At 42.8% G+C, this 18,039-nt stretch overlaps 1 protein-coding gene across 1 annotated transcript in view; it reads left to right on the forward strand.

Annotated features, from left to right (window-relative positions):
* Nucleotides 1–1,268: 1,268 nt before the first annotated feature.
* Nucleotides 1,269–18,039, forward strand: part of LOC120055189 (fibroblast growth factor 10-like) — a 43,110-nt gene continuing 26,339 nt past the window's right edge. Inside the window, exon 1 of the mRNA XM_039003109.1 lies at nt 1,269–1,626. Coding sequence (XP_038859037.1) covers nt 1,269–1,626 — 358 coding nt within the window. The remainder of the gene's footprint in view (nt 1,627–18,039) is intronic.

Consider the following 18,039-nt stretch of genomic DNA (forward strand, 5'->3'; position numbering starts at 1 on the left):
GACCTGGGAGAACTCCTCACCATCTTCAAGAGCTGGGACAACAAAGGTGTTTGACTTGACACTTTCCAGTTGACACTTTCCATGAAGCAATAAAACCTACAGTTAACCGGCTTAATGACACTCATGGCTTTCTAGGAACCATGAATAGGAGAACAATTCTGCATTTAGAAATTAGAAAAGGGAGATGGTGCAAAGCCTCTCTTGTTTATTTTAAATAGTTATCAATGATTGTGGCCCCACCCCTCTCCTTTCAACCCCCCAGATGCAAGCCCTGCCCAGGATAAAATGCAGGACAAGCCCAAGCCTCCCATTCCACACAGGAGAAGGGACTGGCTGCACAGGAGAGAGTGAGGACATTCATTTACTGCTTCATTGCGTTATACAGGCAGACAGACCTGACGCACACTCACTGACTGCCTCTCGCACTCACTCACTAGCTGCTGCCTCTGTCGCTCTCTCCTTCATACACACACTGTCTCTCAACCCTCTTCCTCCCTCTCACTCTGCCTCTCTCACATATACACAGACACACACACACACACACTCTAACTCTCATTCTCCCTCGTTCTTTTACTCTCTTCTCTTTCTCTCTTTCTCTCTCTCGCTCTCCCTCTCTCTCCCTCACACACACACACTCACTCTTTCTGTGACTCTCTCTCCCTATCACACTCTCACACACACTTACACATGCACACATTCACTCTCTCTCCTCATTCAACTCATTCTCAGCCACGGGTCAGCAGCACAGACAAGCACCTTATTCCAGTCCAGCTGGAGAGAGAAGCATCGCAAGGTGCACGCATCGCAAGACAGGACACTGACTGACTCTGCAGCCGTAAAAGAAGGACACAAGCCAAGGAACAGAACAAGCTTTCGGAGAACAAGGAAACAACATAAAAGAACAGATTGCTTTTGGCAATGGATTTACAAAGTGAATCGTTTTCCAGTGAATAAAAGCTGAAAGACAAAGAGGAGATCATCAGACACACAAGTTAAGAAACAAACTCATCTGGGAAAGAGGACTGGTTGGAAGCCCAGGTTCCTCTCTGCTCTGCTGATTGGAAGCCCATGTTCCTCTCTGCTCTGCTGTTTGGAAGCCCAGGCTACTCTCTGCTCTGATCCTCAGTGACAGGGTCTGCTGCCCCCTCGATCATCACCCCTTCCCACCCTCAGAGAGCGACCACTCACCTGGACCACACAGCCCGGGTCTCCAGCCAGCCAGCATGCATACTGCCTGTGCAATGTGCACCTTGGGAGTCTGACCCACCATGTGCAGATGGATGCCACCCGTCGCTAGTCTCCGTCCTGACCTCGCTGCCATTGGCACTGCCCACGCTGGGCTTCCGCCCCTTCCCAGTGCTGCATCTCTTCGGTTGGCGTTCCTCACCCTGCTCCTGGTGGCTGGCACAGCTCTGGGGGGCTGCCCGCTCGGGGTAGGGCATGAACCCCTCCAAGTACTGGCAAGAGGCATCAACTGCTCATGGACACTGGAGCGGCACACACGCAGTTACAATCACCTAGAGGGCGACGTCCGACTACGGCGGCTCTACTCCGCCAACAAGTTCTTTCTCTGTATTGACAAAACAGGCAAGGTGGACGGCACCAGACGGAAAAACTACGCTGAAAGTGAGTAAGCTGACACTATCTCCCCTTTCTATCTTTCCTATGTGACGGAGAAGAGATGGGGTGCCTATTGTCTTTTATGATGGTGTAAACTCTCTGATCTTGCTACTTTTATAGCGGTTCATAGGAGTTTCACTGGCTTGTATCAGCCTTTTGCGCCTATTTGTGCCGTGTTTGGAGCGGGAGACGTTGCGAGGTAAACTGGGAATTCCACAGTGTGGTTTAAGCCACCTCATGGGAAACCCAGCACTGTGTTTACAGCAAGGCAGACTTGAGGAAAGACATTGTGCATCAGTTGGTCGTGCAAACTGGGCTTGGGAAAAAAGCTTCAATTTCACAGGGGATTAACATGTCAAAACTGTGTTGAAAGTATTCCAGTTGCAAGAGGCAGATGTACCCACAAACCATTTCTGTCACAGTTTACATGGGCACAGCAATTTTCCATTTTTCTCACCAAGTTTGTGTAGCGCTCGTTAAGGGGATAGTCGGCATAATTTGGAGCCTTTGTGATTTAAACTGTTAAGTACAGACCCAGAATCAACCGCTAACTCAGATCCTGTGTGTGTGAAAACTTCTGATCAGACCAGAGAGCTGGCTTCACATCCGTGTACAGCAGGTGCACTGGGCTCGCCAGCGCTGTATAATTTATTGTAGGCAGTCAGAGAATTTCCACATACCCATGCAACGTGATAAATCTCCTAACACATACCTACAGTATCATCAAGTATCTTCCAAAAATGCCTTAAACAGATCAGACCTCTCATCACCTGCTACCATCTCATCTCAGTATGTTCAGTTGTCCTAGTTTTTCCAGATTGGACAGCACTGTATCTGATGTTAGTAATAAGGACACTTGAGAGGAGGGAAGTGGTGTCACTCACTCCACGATCTCAATCATTGGTGTCTTTCAGACCTTTGACCAGGTCTGACAAGTTGTCGCTGGTCATGAACTGACTTCCCAGTGGCCACTGGACAGCCTTGAGACATTTACACCTTTGACGGTTATATTTATCCATTTAGTCGTTAATGCCTTTTTACGCCAGTGGGTGAGTCAGGTTTTTTCCATGCTACCGAGGTAACAGCAGGGACTGCCCAGTCAGTCTGCCACTGTGTACAGCCTTATAACAGTCGGGTGACATTTGTTAACTAGACTACTCATCTGGCAGACAGATTTATACCTCACACACGCCAACATAAATTCACATTGACTTGAATTATCACAATTCAAAATTGTGTCGGTGTTCGTTTCCCTCAAATTTTCATATTGGTGGTTAAGATGTCAGATATAATCATAAAATGTAACTCTCTATGTTTGACACTTTAAAGGGAGGCTGAACTTCCTGATTTGGCCTCGTTTGGGTCATTAAGAAACGTTAACGGCCCTGACTCAATTCAAATGTGAGTTGGTTTCGGCGTGTGGTTTGATGTGGGTGTCTCGTGTGTGTTCACAGGTGGAAAGAGTTAGCCAAATCTTCTGCCAATTAGCTTCAGCTGGCTGGTGTGCGACAGTGGCAAAGTTGGTTTGACTTTAGATGGCCTATCTTTGGGCTAGTTAGGGACCGTCAATAAATTACACAATGTAAATAAGACAATATTTTAATTTTGCACACCTTTTAGTTCTCATTAAATTCTTTCAATATTTGTATGCAAATTTCTACAATTTAAATGTGGTTTGAGCTTTTTAAGTTATTGAAATTTGGAGCAAATGGAATTTTAACATATTGTCCAATGTATATTTTGTAATTTACCGATGCTCCCTAACTAGCCCCATAGGGATATCCAAAGTTAACCCAAATTTACCATAGGCATTACAATTGGGTCCCGTGCAGCTGCACGCCAAATTGATGATTACTTGTGTGCTGCCAGTTGTGGGCAGGGTTGAAACAAACCGAACCGAACCTTAATTTACGTTGTGATGCAGTCATGACTACAAAACTCAGTTTTGCTCTTTAAAGGCCCAGTGAAGTCAAGCACGTGATTTTCCTGTGTTTTATATTTCCACACTATGAGGTTGGAATAATACTGAAATTGTGAAAATGATAATGCCCTTTTAGTGTAAGAGCTGTTTGAAAAGACTGCCAGAAATATCAGCCTGTTTTGGTGGGATGGAGTTTTGGCCTTTCATGGTGACATCAACATGTAGTAAATTAGTTAATAGACCAATAAGAGTTGCAAACCTCTGCCAATCAATCAAATCGTATTCATCACATGCTTCATCAACAATAGGTGTGGACTAACAGTGAAAGCTTACAATAAGAGCTCATTTTCAGTTTTCCCCTCCCCACTCAGACCACTCCCAGAAAGTCCTAGCAAAATTCTTGCTTGAGCAATTGGCCTTTGCAAAGAAGCCATTTGTATTTCTTTTTGACCAATTTAATTGAAAACAATCACAGTAAGGCACTTAATTGTTACCCAGAAATGTTAGATACTGAGATAAAAATGTCTGCATTGGACCTTTAAATTCATTGGCGCAGCAGTGGAAATGTTGAATTGGCATGGCAAGGGAACTTAATAAGAGGACTGTAGCTAGCTGAAACTTTTTCATGCTCCCTTAGAAAGCAGGAAAAGTGATGCATCTGGATTGGGAGATTTGTGGCTTTCCATGATCTTGTCAGAAGTGGTTAGTCGGTTGTACAGAGTGGTTCCCCATGAAAATGTGCTGCCCCCAAATGCAATGCTGTCTTTATCCACGATCCTCTCATTTCCTGCCCTGGAAAGAAAGATTCTCTATGAACACTACAGCACAGTGAGGGTGTGTACCTGCCTGTACACATACAGCAGCACCCTGCCAAAACAGTGGTCATTCAGGCTTTGCCTTGAAATTAGTTAAAGGGACCATGTGGTCGTGATGTGGTCATACCTCACAATGAGACAATCTGGTTCGGTCTATTCTGAGGTCTAGTTTGGGTTCTGTGTTACCACAGGCCATTGCGTAAACGCTTTTTCAATTAGACTTAACACCTCTTTACCTAGAGAATTCCTTGATACTGATATGGTCACTGTGCTATAGATTGGAGAGGGATGACTGGGAGGAAGCTCTGCATTTGTAATGAGCTTCCATTGACACAGATACAAGAGTGCAGCACAACTGTCCCGGTGAAAAGAGAGCACATTATCTTTAAGTGGCTTGGCTGGCAGAGTAGATTTTTGTGTTGAGTTGACTAGCTTTTCTCAAGTGTCTAATACAAGATGAAGAAAACAGCAATTACTTTATTATCCAAACATAAATCTCACATTCTGTGAGCACATCACACATGAGCACACGCACACACGTGCAAATGCATATGCATGCATGCACGCACGCACGCACGCACACACAAACTTACACATTCACACCACTCACCCACAGCAGACTCCTTGCTCCTTCCCACACGATTTAATGTTGCTGGTGTGAGTGGGGAAGCACAGCTCAGCAGAGCCCTGAATACTGTCCAGTGCGAGGCCCCTCCTTGTCCTCTGTGTTGCCCTTACGGTCTGTCAACACGGCTACATTGCCCCGACAGCCCTGCTACGCCCCACTCAGTTTTTCCAGCTCATGCTTCCAACCTCTCAGGTGCAGAAACAGTCGGAATTAGTCAACAGGCACTCTGCTAATTGAGGTCGGAAAATATTGTATCAATCCCAGTGGACCAGAGTATGGAACAGCTGAGGGAAGAAGCTGGGACTAAGAGAGATGGAAGGGACTGAGAGAGAGAGATGGAAGGGACTGAGAGAGAGAGATGGAAGGGACTGAGAGAGAGAGATGGAAGGGACTGAGAGAGAGAGATGGAAGGGACTGAGAGAGAGAGATGGAAGGGACTGAGAGAGAGAGATGGAAGGGACAGAGAGAGACAGGGAAGGGACAGACACAGAGAAGGGACAGAGACAGGGAAGGGACAGAGACAGAGAAGGGACAGCGACAGGGAAGGGACAGAGACAGAGACAGGGAAGGGACAGAGACAGAGACAGGGAAGGGACAGAGACAGAGACAGGGAAGGGACTGAGACAGAGAGAGGGAAGGGACTGAGACAGAGAGAGGGAAGGGACTGAGACAGAGAGAGGGAAGGGACTAAGACAGAGAGAGGGAAGGGACTGAGACAGAGAGAGGGAAGGGACTGAGACAGAGAGAGGGAAGGGACTGAGACAGAGAGAGGGAAGGGACTGAGACAGAGAGAGGGAAGGGACTGAGACAGAGAGTGGGAAGGGACTGAGACAGAGAGAGGGAAGGGACTGAGACAGAGAGAGGGAAGGGACTGAGACAGAGAGAGGGAAGGTGGGGTTGAAGAGAGCAGGTAGCACAGTCTGAGACCAAAAGGTGAGCAAAGGAGTGATAGTCCAAAATCTTAATGGTTGGGATATCTGAATTAATTCCACTGTGTATGAGACCCAGATAGATGCTGATTCGTGTTCTCATATTTGTGTTTAGATACAATATGATACCACCACTCTACAGTGATGTTCTTAGAGTTCAGTGGAATATTATACTGAATGACTAAATGATCTGTGGTATATTGAAATGTAACACTTCTTGTACTGGTCTGTACACATTTTGTGGCCAGATATCAATTGCATAATTTGGAAATCCACTCCAAGGTGCAGTTCTGTCTGAAAAAGCATCCTGTTCTGTCCTGCTGATTTTGAACACACAGGTCAGATATCAATTCCTGAAACGTGTTATTGTTGCAGCCAGACCTAATCCCCACAGCTCTTTAAAGTATTTGTTAATCAAATCACCTAAATACCCATCAGCCATGATAAAGTGCCTGGCAAACCAATGGCAGATAGCTTGCAAAAACCACACTGGCTAAGTAGGCCTTCATTTGTGTGTCACCAAGGGGCTAAAAATAGCTTGTTGAAATAATAATGAGAGGAGAGAGTTTTCTTTTTGACTGATTGGGGTTCAACATGTTTTTCTTTTTAGCCAATGGTGGAGGTACAATGATTGAAGAGAAAAACAAATCAATGTATTTACAAAAGCTCTGAAAGTCCGCACGAATCATATCCTGTCCAAGGTCATGGTTCATAACTTACGAATTAAGCAGAGCACAACAGCTGTCGAGGTCAGACTGACCTCCACACGATAAACCCCAACAGCCAATCACTGAGTAGGGAGACCAATAAAATCACAACACAATGTTTGATGTTCCTCAGCCAGCCTTAGTCCAGTTCAAAATACATATTGGATCATTATGCTTGGCCAACCTCGTTTACATACTTTTTCCTTTTTTCTCATGTCAGGTCAGCATGAAATATAGTTGGCAGGCGTGCCAATGTATGAGCCATGTTCACATCTCACTTGAAAAGGACACACTGTTGAAATGAAGGGTGTGTGTGGCTAAGGGCATCAAACAGTTGAGCAGCCTCCAGACTATGACACCGCGTTTAACCTGAGGAAATAAGGTAATGTGACAAGTATAATCAGAGAAGTCACATTAAAATATGTCTGCTTCGCTATGTGTCAGTTTGCTGTTTTACCGTTCTTCATCTGTGCAGTTTACACTGGGAGGAGGTGGGTCCTGTTTACCACATTTCCCTTAAGCTTAGCTTTGCAACATCTTGCTGTTTGATGTGCGACTTTCCTTTGCAATGAGTTCATGAGTATTTGACTTGGACTGGGCCCATAGGAAGAAAATCTTCCACCCCTCTAGAATATGTTGTGGAAAGGATTTAAACCCATTTGAGAGAGGGGAAACTGTCACTCACTGGCCAGAGAAGGACTAGGTTGAACTTGAATTGGGTAGGATAAATTATTTTACAGGCAACTAGCTGCTTGTAAAGACCTTACAAATTGGCCTCAGCAATGTCCACGTTATGATATTTATTGTTTAGTTCCTAAAATACGAGTTTATTTCTGTTTATTGTAGCTAGAACTTGCTAACAGTTAGTTTTAAGGGTTCCTATTACAGTGTAATTACATGTGTGATTACACTGTAACAAGTATTGTAGTTAATTGTAATGACTCTGTAATAACATGTAACTGGCGGTAACTGCAGTCTAATTACAGGTGTAACAACAAATGCTCATTACCATGCTTGATACAAATGGGCACGTTTCCACCATTTGTTTCGTTTCTTCTCGGTTGCATCTGATTCAGTACCAACTGTCACAAAATTTGAATCTCTCGTGGACAGAAGCACTAGGTGTCCAAGGTTAGAAAGGTTGGAGGCTCAATAGGCTCTAATTACCTACCCATGAATACGCACTGTTCAACAAATTCTATGTTGTCACTAGCAGCTGCACCCCAAAAGTGTATAATCTGGGTGAACTTAGTTGAGTTGACAAAAACAGATCAGATATAGGTCAACCTCACTGACTGGGGTCTACCATAAAAATGTCATCCCAGATTGTAATTTCAAAAATTACTTATAATTAATGTCTTGTTGCCCATTATGACAACCTGAACCTCCTTGCCGTCCAAGTGGGAGGATAAACCCACTAGTACACCACAGAGTACATGTACTATCTGAATAAGTACAATGTAATTAAACAAGATTTAGCTAGTTAAAATGAAGTGTATCTTAAGGGCTACGTATTGTAATTGTAATTATTGTGTACCTACATAGTACGTCACCTATGTACATAGTTACCCATGAGCAATTACCTTATACTTATTTACTACTCATTACCCAGTGAAAACAAACTAAATATGAGCATCTAATTTAGTCAACTTAATTTAAAAATACCTTTTATAATTTATTTATATTGTTGTATTAATAATTTGATTAATTAGAATAAACAAAGATATAGGCCTACTCAATAACATAAAATAACGATTTTAATAGTGGTGACTCAAATCTACAGCCTATAGATGTGTAGCCTAGCTAGCTAGCTAATTCAGAAAAAACGGGATTGTATTTTCCCCCTACACCTCACTTTTCTATTTTTTGAGTTATTAAATAAAACCGATCAGAATTCCAAATAATGCCGAAGTAATGCTGAAAAATGTTATGTGGGGTGTGATGTTGTATGGAGGACCCGGCAAGCCAGCCTGTTCCCTATAATGTAAACTCCAACAACAATAGCTTCAAATGTATAACTTCAAATGAAACCAAATCATTTGCATTCTTGACTACTGGTTTCAATTTAATTTTCAGCCAACTTACAAGCAAATACTTTTTGAATTTATTGTTACAAATCAGCTTGCAAGGTTGCTAGCTAACTAGCCAGTCAATGTTTGCCCTAATAGCCTGCTAATGTTATGTTAGCACTATATGAGTCAGCCAGGCGCTATCAGCACCTAGCTTACAGCTAAATTTAAGTAAACCAAAATTTTGGAAATACATAACGCCATCTAATCAGTTAACAAAAAATGTTAACTACCGGTATATACAGTCATCTTAGCCAGCAAGCCAGCCAGCTAAAGTTAGTTATTTTAGCCTGCTAGCTAGCTTAGCCAGCTAACTAGCCTAGCTAGCCAACCACCACGGTTGACATAGCTAACGTAAACTCGTACATCGCCTTGGTCCGTACAATTGCCCTTATTTTAGCACCCCAAAACGTAATACTTCCAGATCAACTGTAATGTCAATACCATTGTAAAGCACAATGTATCCCCTTTCCAACATAATAAATTACATGACCTAAACGCTGCCCGTTTCTGCATAATTCAAGCAGGCAATGAGCCCCGTCGGGTCTTTTTAAAAATGGCGGGTGGGGAAGCGAAACTAATGCGTGAGAGTGAGAAGTTGCTTTTTTTCACTCGATCTGTCCAACTTATCACCTTACACCTCTAAAATGTAAATAAAACACTATAAAGAGTTTATATAATGTGCCATTACATACCTATTTGAAGGTTTGTGTCGAATTTGAATCGGGTTTTTAGGGCGGTGCTAAATTGATCTTGGAAGTAAACAGCGGCTTTGAGAATGATGATCGCATGCAATGAAGACGCAAAAAATGACTAGGTATCCCCCCTTACCCCCGTCACTGTCCATTTCTTGTTTTTAAAGGACGAGAGAAGTGCTAAACCTGGTGATGAGAGATTGTAAGACAGAAATAGTTGCTTTATGCTTGCTGTACGTTACGACATGACACGTCTAGATGTAACGGAGAGTCCGTTTTTTAAACTTTTCTCCAATACTATAGAGCCATTACCATGTCGATCAACGCTTGAATAGAAACCTAGTTCACACCCCCGATTTTGAAGTCAACACAGTCGCTGCAGTCCCATTAGTTGTCTTTGTAGCCTCGTTTGAATGTTGCGGTTGCGCACATTTGTACGGAATGGGGTGAGTTTACGTTAAGTAGTAAGCCAGAGAACAACACCAACTAGTCTAGCACAGGTAAGAACCCACAGAACTTACTGATAGACAGATGAGTTAGCTACCAAAGAAGAGCCAAGGAGAGAGGCACTTCAGAGGGAGAGGCCTTTTTACCAGCCGAGGGAGAGTCAGTTAATTGAATAGCGATATAGTAAGGTAAATCCAAATTGAATTTAAGCGGTTTATCTCTATCACTGCTGACACTCACAATGTACCGGTAGGTCGGTAGGAAACAGAGGTTGCAGGCTTCACATTCACGCTCCGCACAGCACCTGGTTTCAGTCGGTGCCTCATTCCAAATTTTGCCTTCCACTGGTTATAGCCATCAAAGTCCTCCGGGATGAAATGAGCACCGCATACAGTAGACGTGCCCACTGTTCCCTTACTCCAATCCGCTCGCTTCAACCGGACAAACGGGTCCCATTTCGATGCTAGCTTCTCATTTTTGGGCCACAAATTAGTCTAAACCCCGTCCTTGTGGGTATTACTGCACCCAGCAATAACACACCTCCTTGGTATATTTCACTTTTTAAAAAGCTGTTGGGTCTGAATTGAAAACTAGCATTAGCTGTGGATGACGGAAAACTACTACAACTCACTTGCTAGCTTGACTACAACTACCAAATGCACAGGAGAAGAGATGCCGTTTTTCGCATGAATTTATATGCTTTCTTCTTCGTTGAATTGAATGTAATTACATGCTAGCATGGCTAGTAGCTAGCGTTAGCCAGCTGACGTTGACAACAGTGAATTGTGGGTAGTTCTGAAAATAAGTTAAATAATATTTCAAAACCCCCCAAAATAACTATTTTTATAGTTATAGTTCCAGCCTGTATTAGATAGAAAGTCACGGCCCTGCCTGCCTGTGGGGAAAACAGCCTGTTGTTACCTAGGTTACCCCATTGACTCACACCTAAAACTTGAAATTTAAAAAAAACATTTTTATTGTTGTCTGCTTGTTTTAGTCAATTACAAAACTACATTTAAGAAAAATCCATGTCTAAAGATTAGTTTTAAACATTGCCTGCTCCTGAGCGTTCTCACTACTTAGAAAAACCTAATATTGAAGAGCTTCCCTCATGTCCCTTTCCATGACGGTGCTACCGGCCATGTGAGTGAGTGCTAGCTAGCTACCAAATGGAACATTAAGCTAGCCAAGACCTACAACACAAACAAACAGAATATACAGCTACAAATAGTGAGTGGAGTTGGAAACGGACTACACTAAACAAGTTAAATGTGATACATCTCACAGACACACGTTAGCTAGCTAGCTACAACACATACGTATAGTTATTCCAAGACTAATATGAGTCATCAAGCCAGTCATTATTTTCTCTCCTTTATCGTCATTAAAATACGTCTCCAGTTTTGATCCTAATGAGAGGCACTGTGGCTAGCTAGGCTAGTTATCTACTGTAGCTATAACGTTAGACTACAGTACATTTTAGGTATAGCAAACACAGCTAGCTAACTAGCTAAACATGGCTAGCTTGGCTTGTAGTGGTACTAATGGTTCCTGTCAGGCTGTAGTCTTTACAAAGCCAGGGAAAATGAGACAACCTAGATATCCGACAATGTCCTGGCATATAGGAACATCGTTGAGACAAGTCCAATGGCTCTTTTGAACAAGGACAACCATATCTACTTGCTGTTAGCATGATCATGCAATCAGCAAAACACAAAGGCCAGAATAATTGCTATAAATGATTATTTTTTGATCAGACAGCAGACAGCTGGCTCAATCAACCAATGACGTCACTGATTGAACTTTCCCAGGACGAAAACAAAAAAATACAGCTATAATGCATAAGCCTGTATCAAATAAACGCCTGTTGTGTTCGGTGATTTAAGAAAATAAACGACCACACCGTGACTACAACTAAGTTACTAAGTCTTTGACCACACTAGTTGTGAGTAAAAACTCATGCTACCTATCCTTTAACATTACAAGTAACAATGGAAATTGACAACGCCTGTGTCTTCATCTGTTTCTTGTTCGTAAGCATTTTCCCATCCTGGAGTCTTTAGAGACCTTGTGGCAATCTGTGGTAAAGAAGAAGACTGTATGACAATTTAGCAAAGACACTACAATTAGCCTACTAGCCCTACCGTTCTCCAATCTATGATCACTATCATTTCTATAGACGGGTTGATTATTTAGCAACAAAAATGACGAGCGCACAACCATGGGGCAAAACAGATAGGTTGACTTAGACTGTTGACAACATGTAAGCTATATGTCGTCTCCAATGTTTATTGAAAACACAAATACATTTGTACAATAACTACTTGTTCTCTCTCAAATACATCGTTACAGTTGTTGGTTAGCTAGCTAAATGTCCTTGCTAAATGTCCTTGCTTTTGAAAGAAAAGCACATTTTTTGTCCATTAAAATAACATAAAATTGATCAGAAATACAGTGTAGACATTGATCATGTTGTAAATGACTATTGTAGCTGGAAATGGCTGATTTTTAATGGAATATCTACATAGGCGTACAGATGCCCATTATCAGCAACCATCACTCCTGTGTTCCAATGGCACATTGTGTTAGCTAATCCAAGTTTATCATTTTAAAAGGCTAATTGATCATTAGAAAACCCTTTTGCAATTATGTTAGCACAGCTGAAAACTGTTGTGTTGATTTAAAGAAGCAATAAAACTGGCCTTCTTTAGACTAGTTGAGTATCTGGAGCATCAGCATTTGTGGGTTCGATTACAGGCTCAAAATGGCCAGAAACAAAGTCCTTCTGAAAATCGGCACTCTATTTTTGTTCTGAGAAATGAAGGCTATTCCATGCGAGAAATTGCCAAGAAACTGAAGATCTCGTACAACGCTGTGTACTACTTCCTTCACGGAACAGCGCAAACTGGTTCCAACCAGAATAGAAAGAGGAGTGGGATGCCCCGGTGCACAACTGAGCAAGAGGACAAGTACATTAGAGTGTCTAGTTTGAGAAACAAACACCTCACAAGTCCTCAACTGGCAGCTTTATTAAATAGTACCCGCAAAACACCAGTCTCAACGTCAACAGTGAAAAGGTGACTCCGGGATGCTGGCCTTCTAGGCAGAGTTGCAAAGAAAAAGCCATATCTCAGACTGGCCAATAAAAATGAAAAAATAAAATGGGCAAAAGAACACAGACACTGGACAGAGAAACTCTGCCTAGAAGACCAGCATCCCGGAGTCGCATCCCGGAGTTCTATAATTTAGCCCAACATGATGAAAATGTATGAGTGGGACATATTGACTAAAAACATGAAACATGGAGAAAAAAAAATCTCAATGCAGAGAACACCGGAAGAAGAATTATAATTGAATTACCATAGTGAATTATTGTAATGTTTGTTTATGTCTCAATTAATCCCATAAGGGATGGGTTGCCAGTTGGCGATTTGACACAAAAATACAATTTCCTTCATTCATATTTTTTTTAAATTAATTAATTAATTAATTAATGTTGTTAGTATAGACTAACTATTAATTATTACAATTAATTACAATACTTGTTACAGTGTAATTACATATATATTTATCCTAATAAGGACCCCTTAAAATGAAGTTGCAGTAAACCTGACCTATCGTTGGTGTACACATGCAGGTAGTGTGGACACCTGAGCATTTAAATGTGATTCAGTCGGTCACTTATTTTTCCTTATTGATAATGTTCCTGATACTGGAACAAGGACAGGAAGCTTAACTGAATGACTTGTGTATTTTCCAATTTCCCAATTTCCAGGTCATAACATGTTTGCATACCCTTGCTTTGGCAATAGACCTGGTACTACACTAGACATTTCATGATGATTTGGGTATTTAGTTGGCCCTTATGAAGGAGTGAGAAAGTTATATTATGTCTTAAATATTATGTCTAACTCCTCCTCATGACTCACCATCAATGCTAAGTCAGAGTGACTGCATCAACAGCATGGAGTAAAAGCTAAGAAGGGAAGCACCTGGCTAAAGTAAGGACAGGCTGTTTTGAATAGGGAGAGGGCACACATGTTAATGAGGGTGTGAGAGGGCTGGGTTGTGCTCTGCTTAGTATTGTGGTGGACATTTAATAGGAGAGCTAGAGGCTTTCCCATTGCTCATTAGACCTGATGCGAGGTTTCCTCTAAAGCGTCTGAGGGGCTTCAGAGAGAATCATGGTGCGAACAGGAGGGGAAAATTCCACGAATCCTGCCACTTTAATCCTTCCGAATAAGGACTGTGGGCCTGGCCTGAGTCGGAAACGATGAAAATCGATCTCTTGCCAGCTGTTCCTGGCATTGAGAGGCAAAAAGCTAAATAAAACACACACACACACACACACACACACACACACACACACACACACACACACACACACACACACACACACACACACACACACACACACACACACACACACACACACACACACACACACACACACACACACACACTCAGACACCCTGGGAATGTTGTGGAAAATGTGTGGCAGTGTGGCACTCTAATTAGTCTAACCTCAATGGCTTCTAACACCGGAGTTTGATATCATGAATGGCCAATTTTTTTAAAAATACAAATACCAGCTAACAACCACAGTCTGATCCTTTCTGTTCTATACTGGGTTCATCAATGGGTTTATTGAGTCTGACTTTGGCTCCAAGAATCCACTCCTTTTTACGTCTTACCACTTTGTACATTCTGTGGGTTTGAAAGAGTAGAAAAGGAGACAATACCATTGCCAATAAGGAACCCTCTTTTAAAGACTTGAGCTAATTATGTTAGGAGAGTGTCCATTTGCATGACTGTTTTAATGGGAATTAGAGCTTCACACATTATCTATAGACTTTGGAGAGAGTTAATTGGGGAGAACTGAAACAATTACAGAGTTTGATAGCCTAGATGGTAATATATATATATTATGTTGTTAAAATTTATATTATTACTCTTTGTTTTTATTTCACTCAATGATCATGCTGCTGCTCCCCCTATAGTCATTCCACACCACCCCCTCAACAGTCTTTACTCTGCCTCCAGCCCAATGGACATTTTATTTAGTCATCACTGCCACTGTTGTTATGATGTAAATAGTGATATTTCTATTTGTATTGTTTGTATTGTATTTTCATTTTTTATTTCACTAGTCCTGCAATATTTTCACTGTACCCTGCAATCCCACCTGCAACCCTGTACATGTGACAATTAAACAATCTGAATCTGAATCTAGATTAAAGATACAGTGAGACAAGGGACCAAGTGTTCTTGATGCCAGAAACAACCCTTTCCCACTGATGTTATTCAGCTCTGTCTGCTGGCTACCCAGACTAATATACTGTTGCTAATAGAGTCCAAGCCATGCTCCCCAAAATGATTTACCCTCCTCATACACCATTGTAATGACCTACAATACATTACAGCAGGCATTGCAGTGTTATACACAGACTGTGAGCCAAGCAGTAACTTTTTAGAGGGGAATAGAGCTCAGTGTTTTCCTCAATGACCACTGTTATTATTAGAGAGGTTTTGTGAAAGGTGTAAAGTAAGTATTCATTAGATCAGCTGGGAACCGCCAGTCAGCCAGTCTTACTCAGGCAGCAGCACCATATGTTTGGAATCATCATCTGCCAAAGAAAATATTGTCAGCAGCACTCAGTTCTCGGCTTAAATCAGGCCGCTCCATAAGACGGAGAGAGAGACATAGGCTCAACCCCGGGACTGCAAGGCACTGCAAGGTGGAGGACAAGGGCAGTCCCTCCCTCAGGCCAACTGCCGGAGTTTTAATGGTTTTGTTTTGACCTTTTCAAATGAAGAGTCTCGCCTCCCAGTTCGATGGAGCCAGACATCATTGTCTTGGAAAGAGCTGTTGGCCCAGGGAAAAAAAGGAAGCTGAAAGAGGAGCCCTTAAATCACAGGGAACCTCGATGTGAGTAAGAAACGGTAACAGGCAGAAAGGAATAAAAGTTAAGAATGCGTAGTCGGCACACCTGCCGGTTGTTGGCTAGCTTGCCCACCCATTGGAGTTAAGACAGATTACCATAGATTGGGTCCTAAAGGAAGCAATAAGCAACCATAAAACAGGGCTAGGTTAAGACGCCACGCGCCTCTACACTCAGGTAAATCTGGGCGTCTGCCTCCCCACCATTTCCTGCGTACTTCAGTCTGGGGCCCGGCCAGAAAGACCCACCTGCCTTGCCTCATCTGTCTGTGGAGGGAGGAGAAGTGTTGTGTGGAAAGCTCTCTGGACCCAAGTCCCTCACATCAGCAACATGCCTGCATGGCTGCAGTAAATAATGACCTGCTGTCAGGCAACTGAGAGACTTCATTGACTGCTACTATGTGTGTAATAGATTGTATATCTGGCTAATTACGTCTCCACAGGGAAGTCACATTGTGTCACAGTGAAATAAACTGGAAATAACAGCTATACAGGTTATTTGAATCATGTGAATGACAATTATTGGGAAAATTGGTTTAGTTTTACTACTAGGCCTTATCGTTACTCCATATCTCTATGACTCATTATTATACAGTGGTGCAAGGTTTGTTGGTATGAATCGTTGGCACTAATCCAAGGTCCTCCTGTGTGAGACGTTCTCTGGCACGTTTCTAGGACAGGGTGTGATTTCACAGATTACAGGAGTGAGTGGTTAGTGGGTCATCCTGAGAAGTGAACCCTGACCCCTTTATAGTACTAGACCACACCCAGCCAGATAGACAGACAGACACATACACACCTACAAAAGAAGTGCAGTACAATATTACAGATAGGAGGAATAGCCTGACCTACTGTAGTTTCGTATGCCCGCCCAAAGTCAAGGAAAGAGCAGGTCTACAGACTCTATCTGATGTACTGTAACCTTAGCTATTTCTGAAAGTGGATAATGAATGCAAATGTGAAAGTCAACTCCCCGGGTCCCTGCATACCATCAGGTTTAGACCATGCACCCCACCTTCCTCTAAAAGGACATTACATACACGTTCTCTGTACCTGCTTTGTATCAGGGGGAGCATTTAGCTAATTGAACATGAGCAGGATCTGAGTAGCGTGTCAAAGTTCTTTGTGAACTTGTACGTGTGTGTTTTAGAATGCATGTTCAGTGTTTATACTTGTGCCATTGTAGGAGCATGAAGTGGACTCTAAACTGTAAAAGATGTGCCTTCCCTTCCCCTAATGCGTAATCAGATCCAGACCTCACCTTGTAGTAGATTAAGATCTCTCTCTGTGTGTGTGTGTGTGTGTGTGTGTGTGTGTGTGTGTGTGTGTGTGTGTGTGTGTGTGTGTGTGTGTGTGTGTGTGTGTGTGTGTGTGTAGGAGGTCATGCTCTTCATTAAAGCACAGAGGGTGGTCACAAAGCATTGTAGTGTCAGTGGTCTTTCTCCACGGACAGCTGCAGTAAGGAAGTGGATCAGCAGGGTTTCATCTAAAACAAGCCAGCCCCTCTCATTGAGCAGTTACAGTAATGACCAACTTCATCCTGGTTCCAGCTGAGGGCTTATTTTCCAGAAACATTATGAATGAGAGCGAGAGAGAGAGAGAGAGAGAGAGAGAGAGAGAGAGAGAGAGAGAGGGAATATACTGAAAAATCACTTTCATATGGGACGGGGCTTTCAGATATCAGATAATTTAGCATCTATTTTGGAATGACTATGACTCATGAAGAATGCGAGTCAGCTAACAGTGTGGAGCAGGCGATGAAAGTCTCCCCCATGAAGCCTGCAGCCATCCGTAGCCAGGCGTCCCCAGACAGAATATTTAGATGTGTTTAAAATTGCAGACTTCCAACACATCTTTGCCAGTGACAGTTGGAGCGGCTGCAACATGATCTGGTTGACGTGTGTGAGTGTGTGTGTGTTTTTGGTTTTACTAGAATTAGGGTTAGAGGTTTAGGGTTAGGAGTTAGGGGTTAAGGTTAGGGTTAAGTGTTAGGTTTAGGGTTAGGGAAAAAAGGATTTTGAATGGGAATCAATTGTTTGGTCCCCACAAGGATAGTAAAACAATTGTGTGTGTGTGTGTGTGTGTGTGTGTGTGTGCTGACTGAGATGAGCAGACAGGGTCTAGATGCCACCCCCCTCCCCCCTCCTCTCTCTCTTTCCTCCCCTGCAGTGGATAGGATTGGGGTCAGGGCCCTTTGGCCAGTGGAGCAAGTGACAGTTCTGACAGGGCCCTGATTTCCCTCTTGTGCCGCCTGTCACCTCCCTGTC

This window comes from Salvelinus namaycush, chromosome 10 (genome assembly GCF_016432855.1).
Source record: "Salvelinus namaycush isolate Seneca chromosome 10, SaNama_1.0, whole genome shotgun sequence".
NCBI lineage: Eukaryota > Metazoa > Chordata > Actinopteri > Salmoniformes > Salmonidae > Salvelinus > Salvelinus namaycush.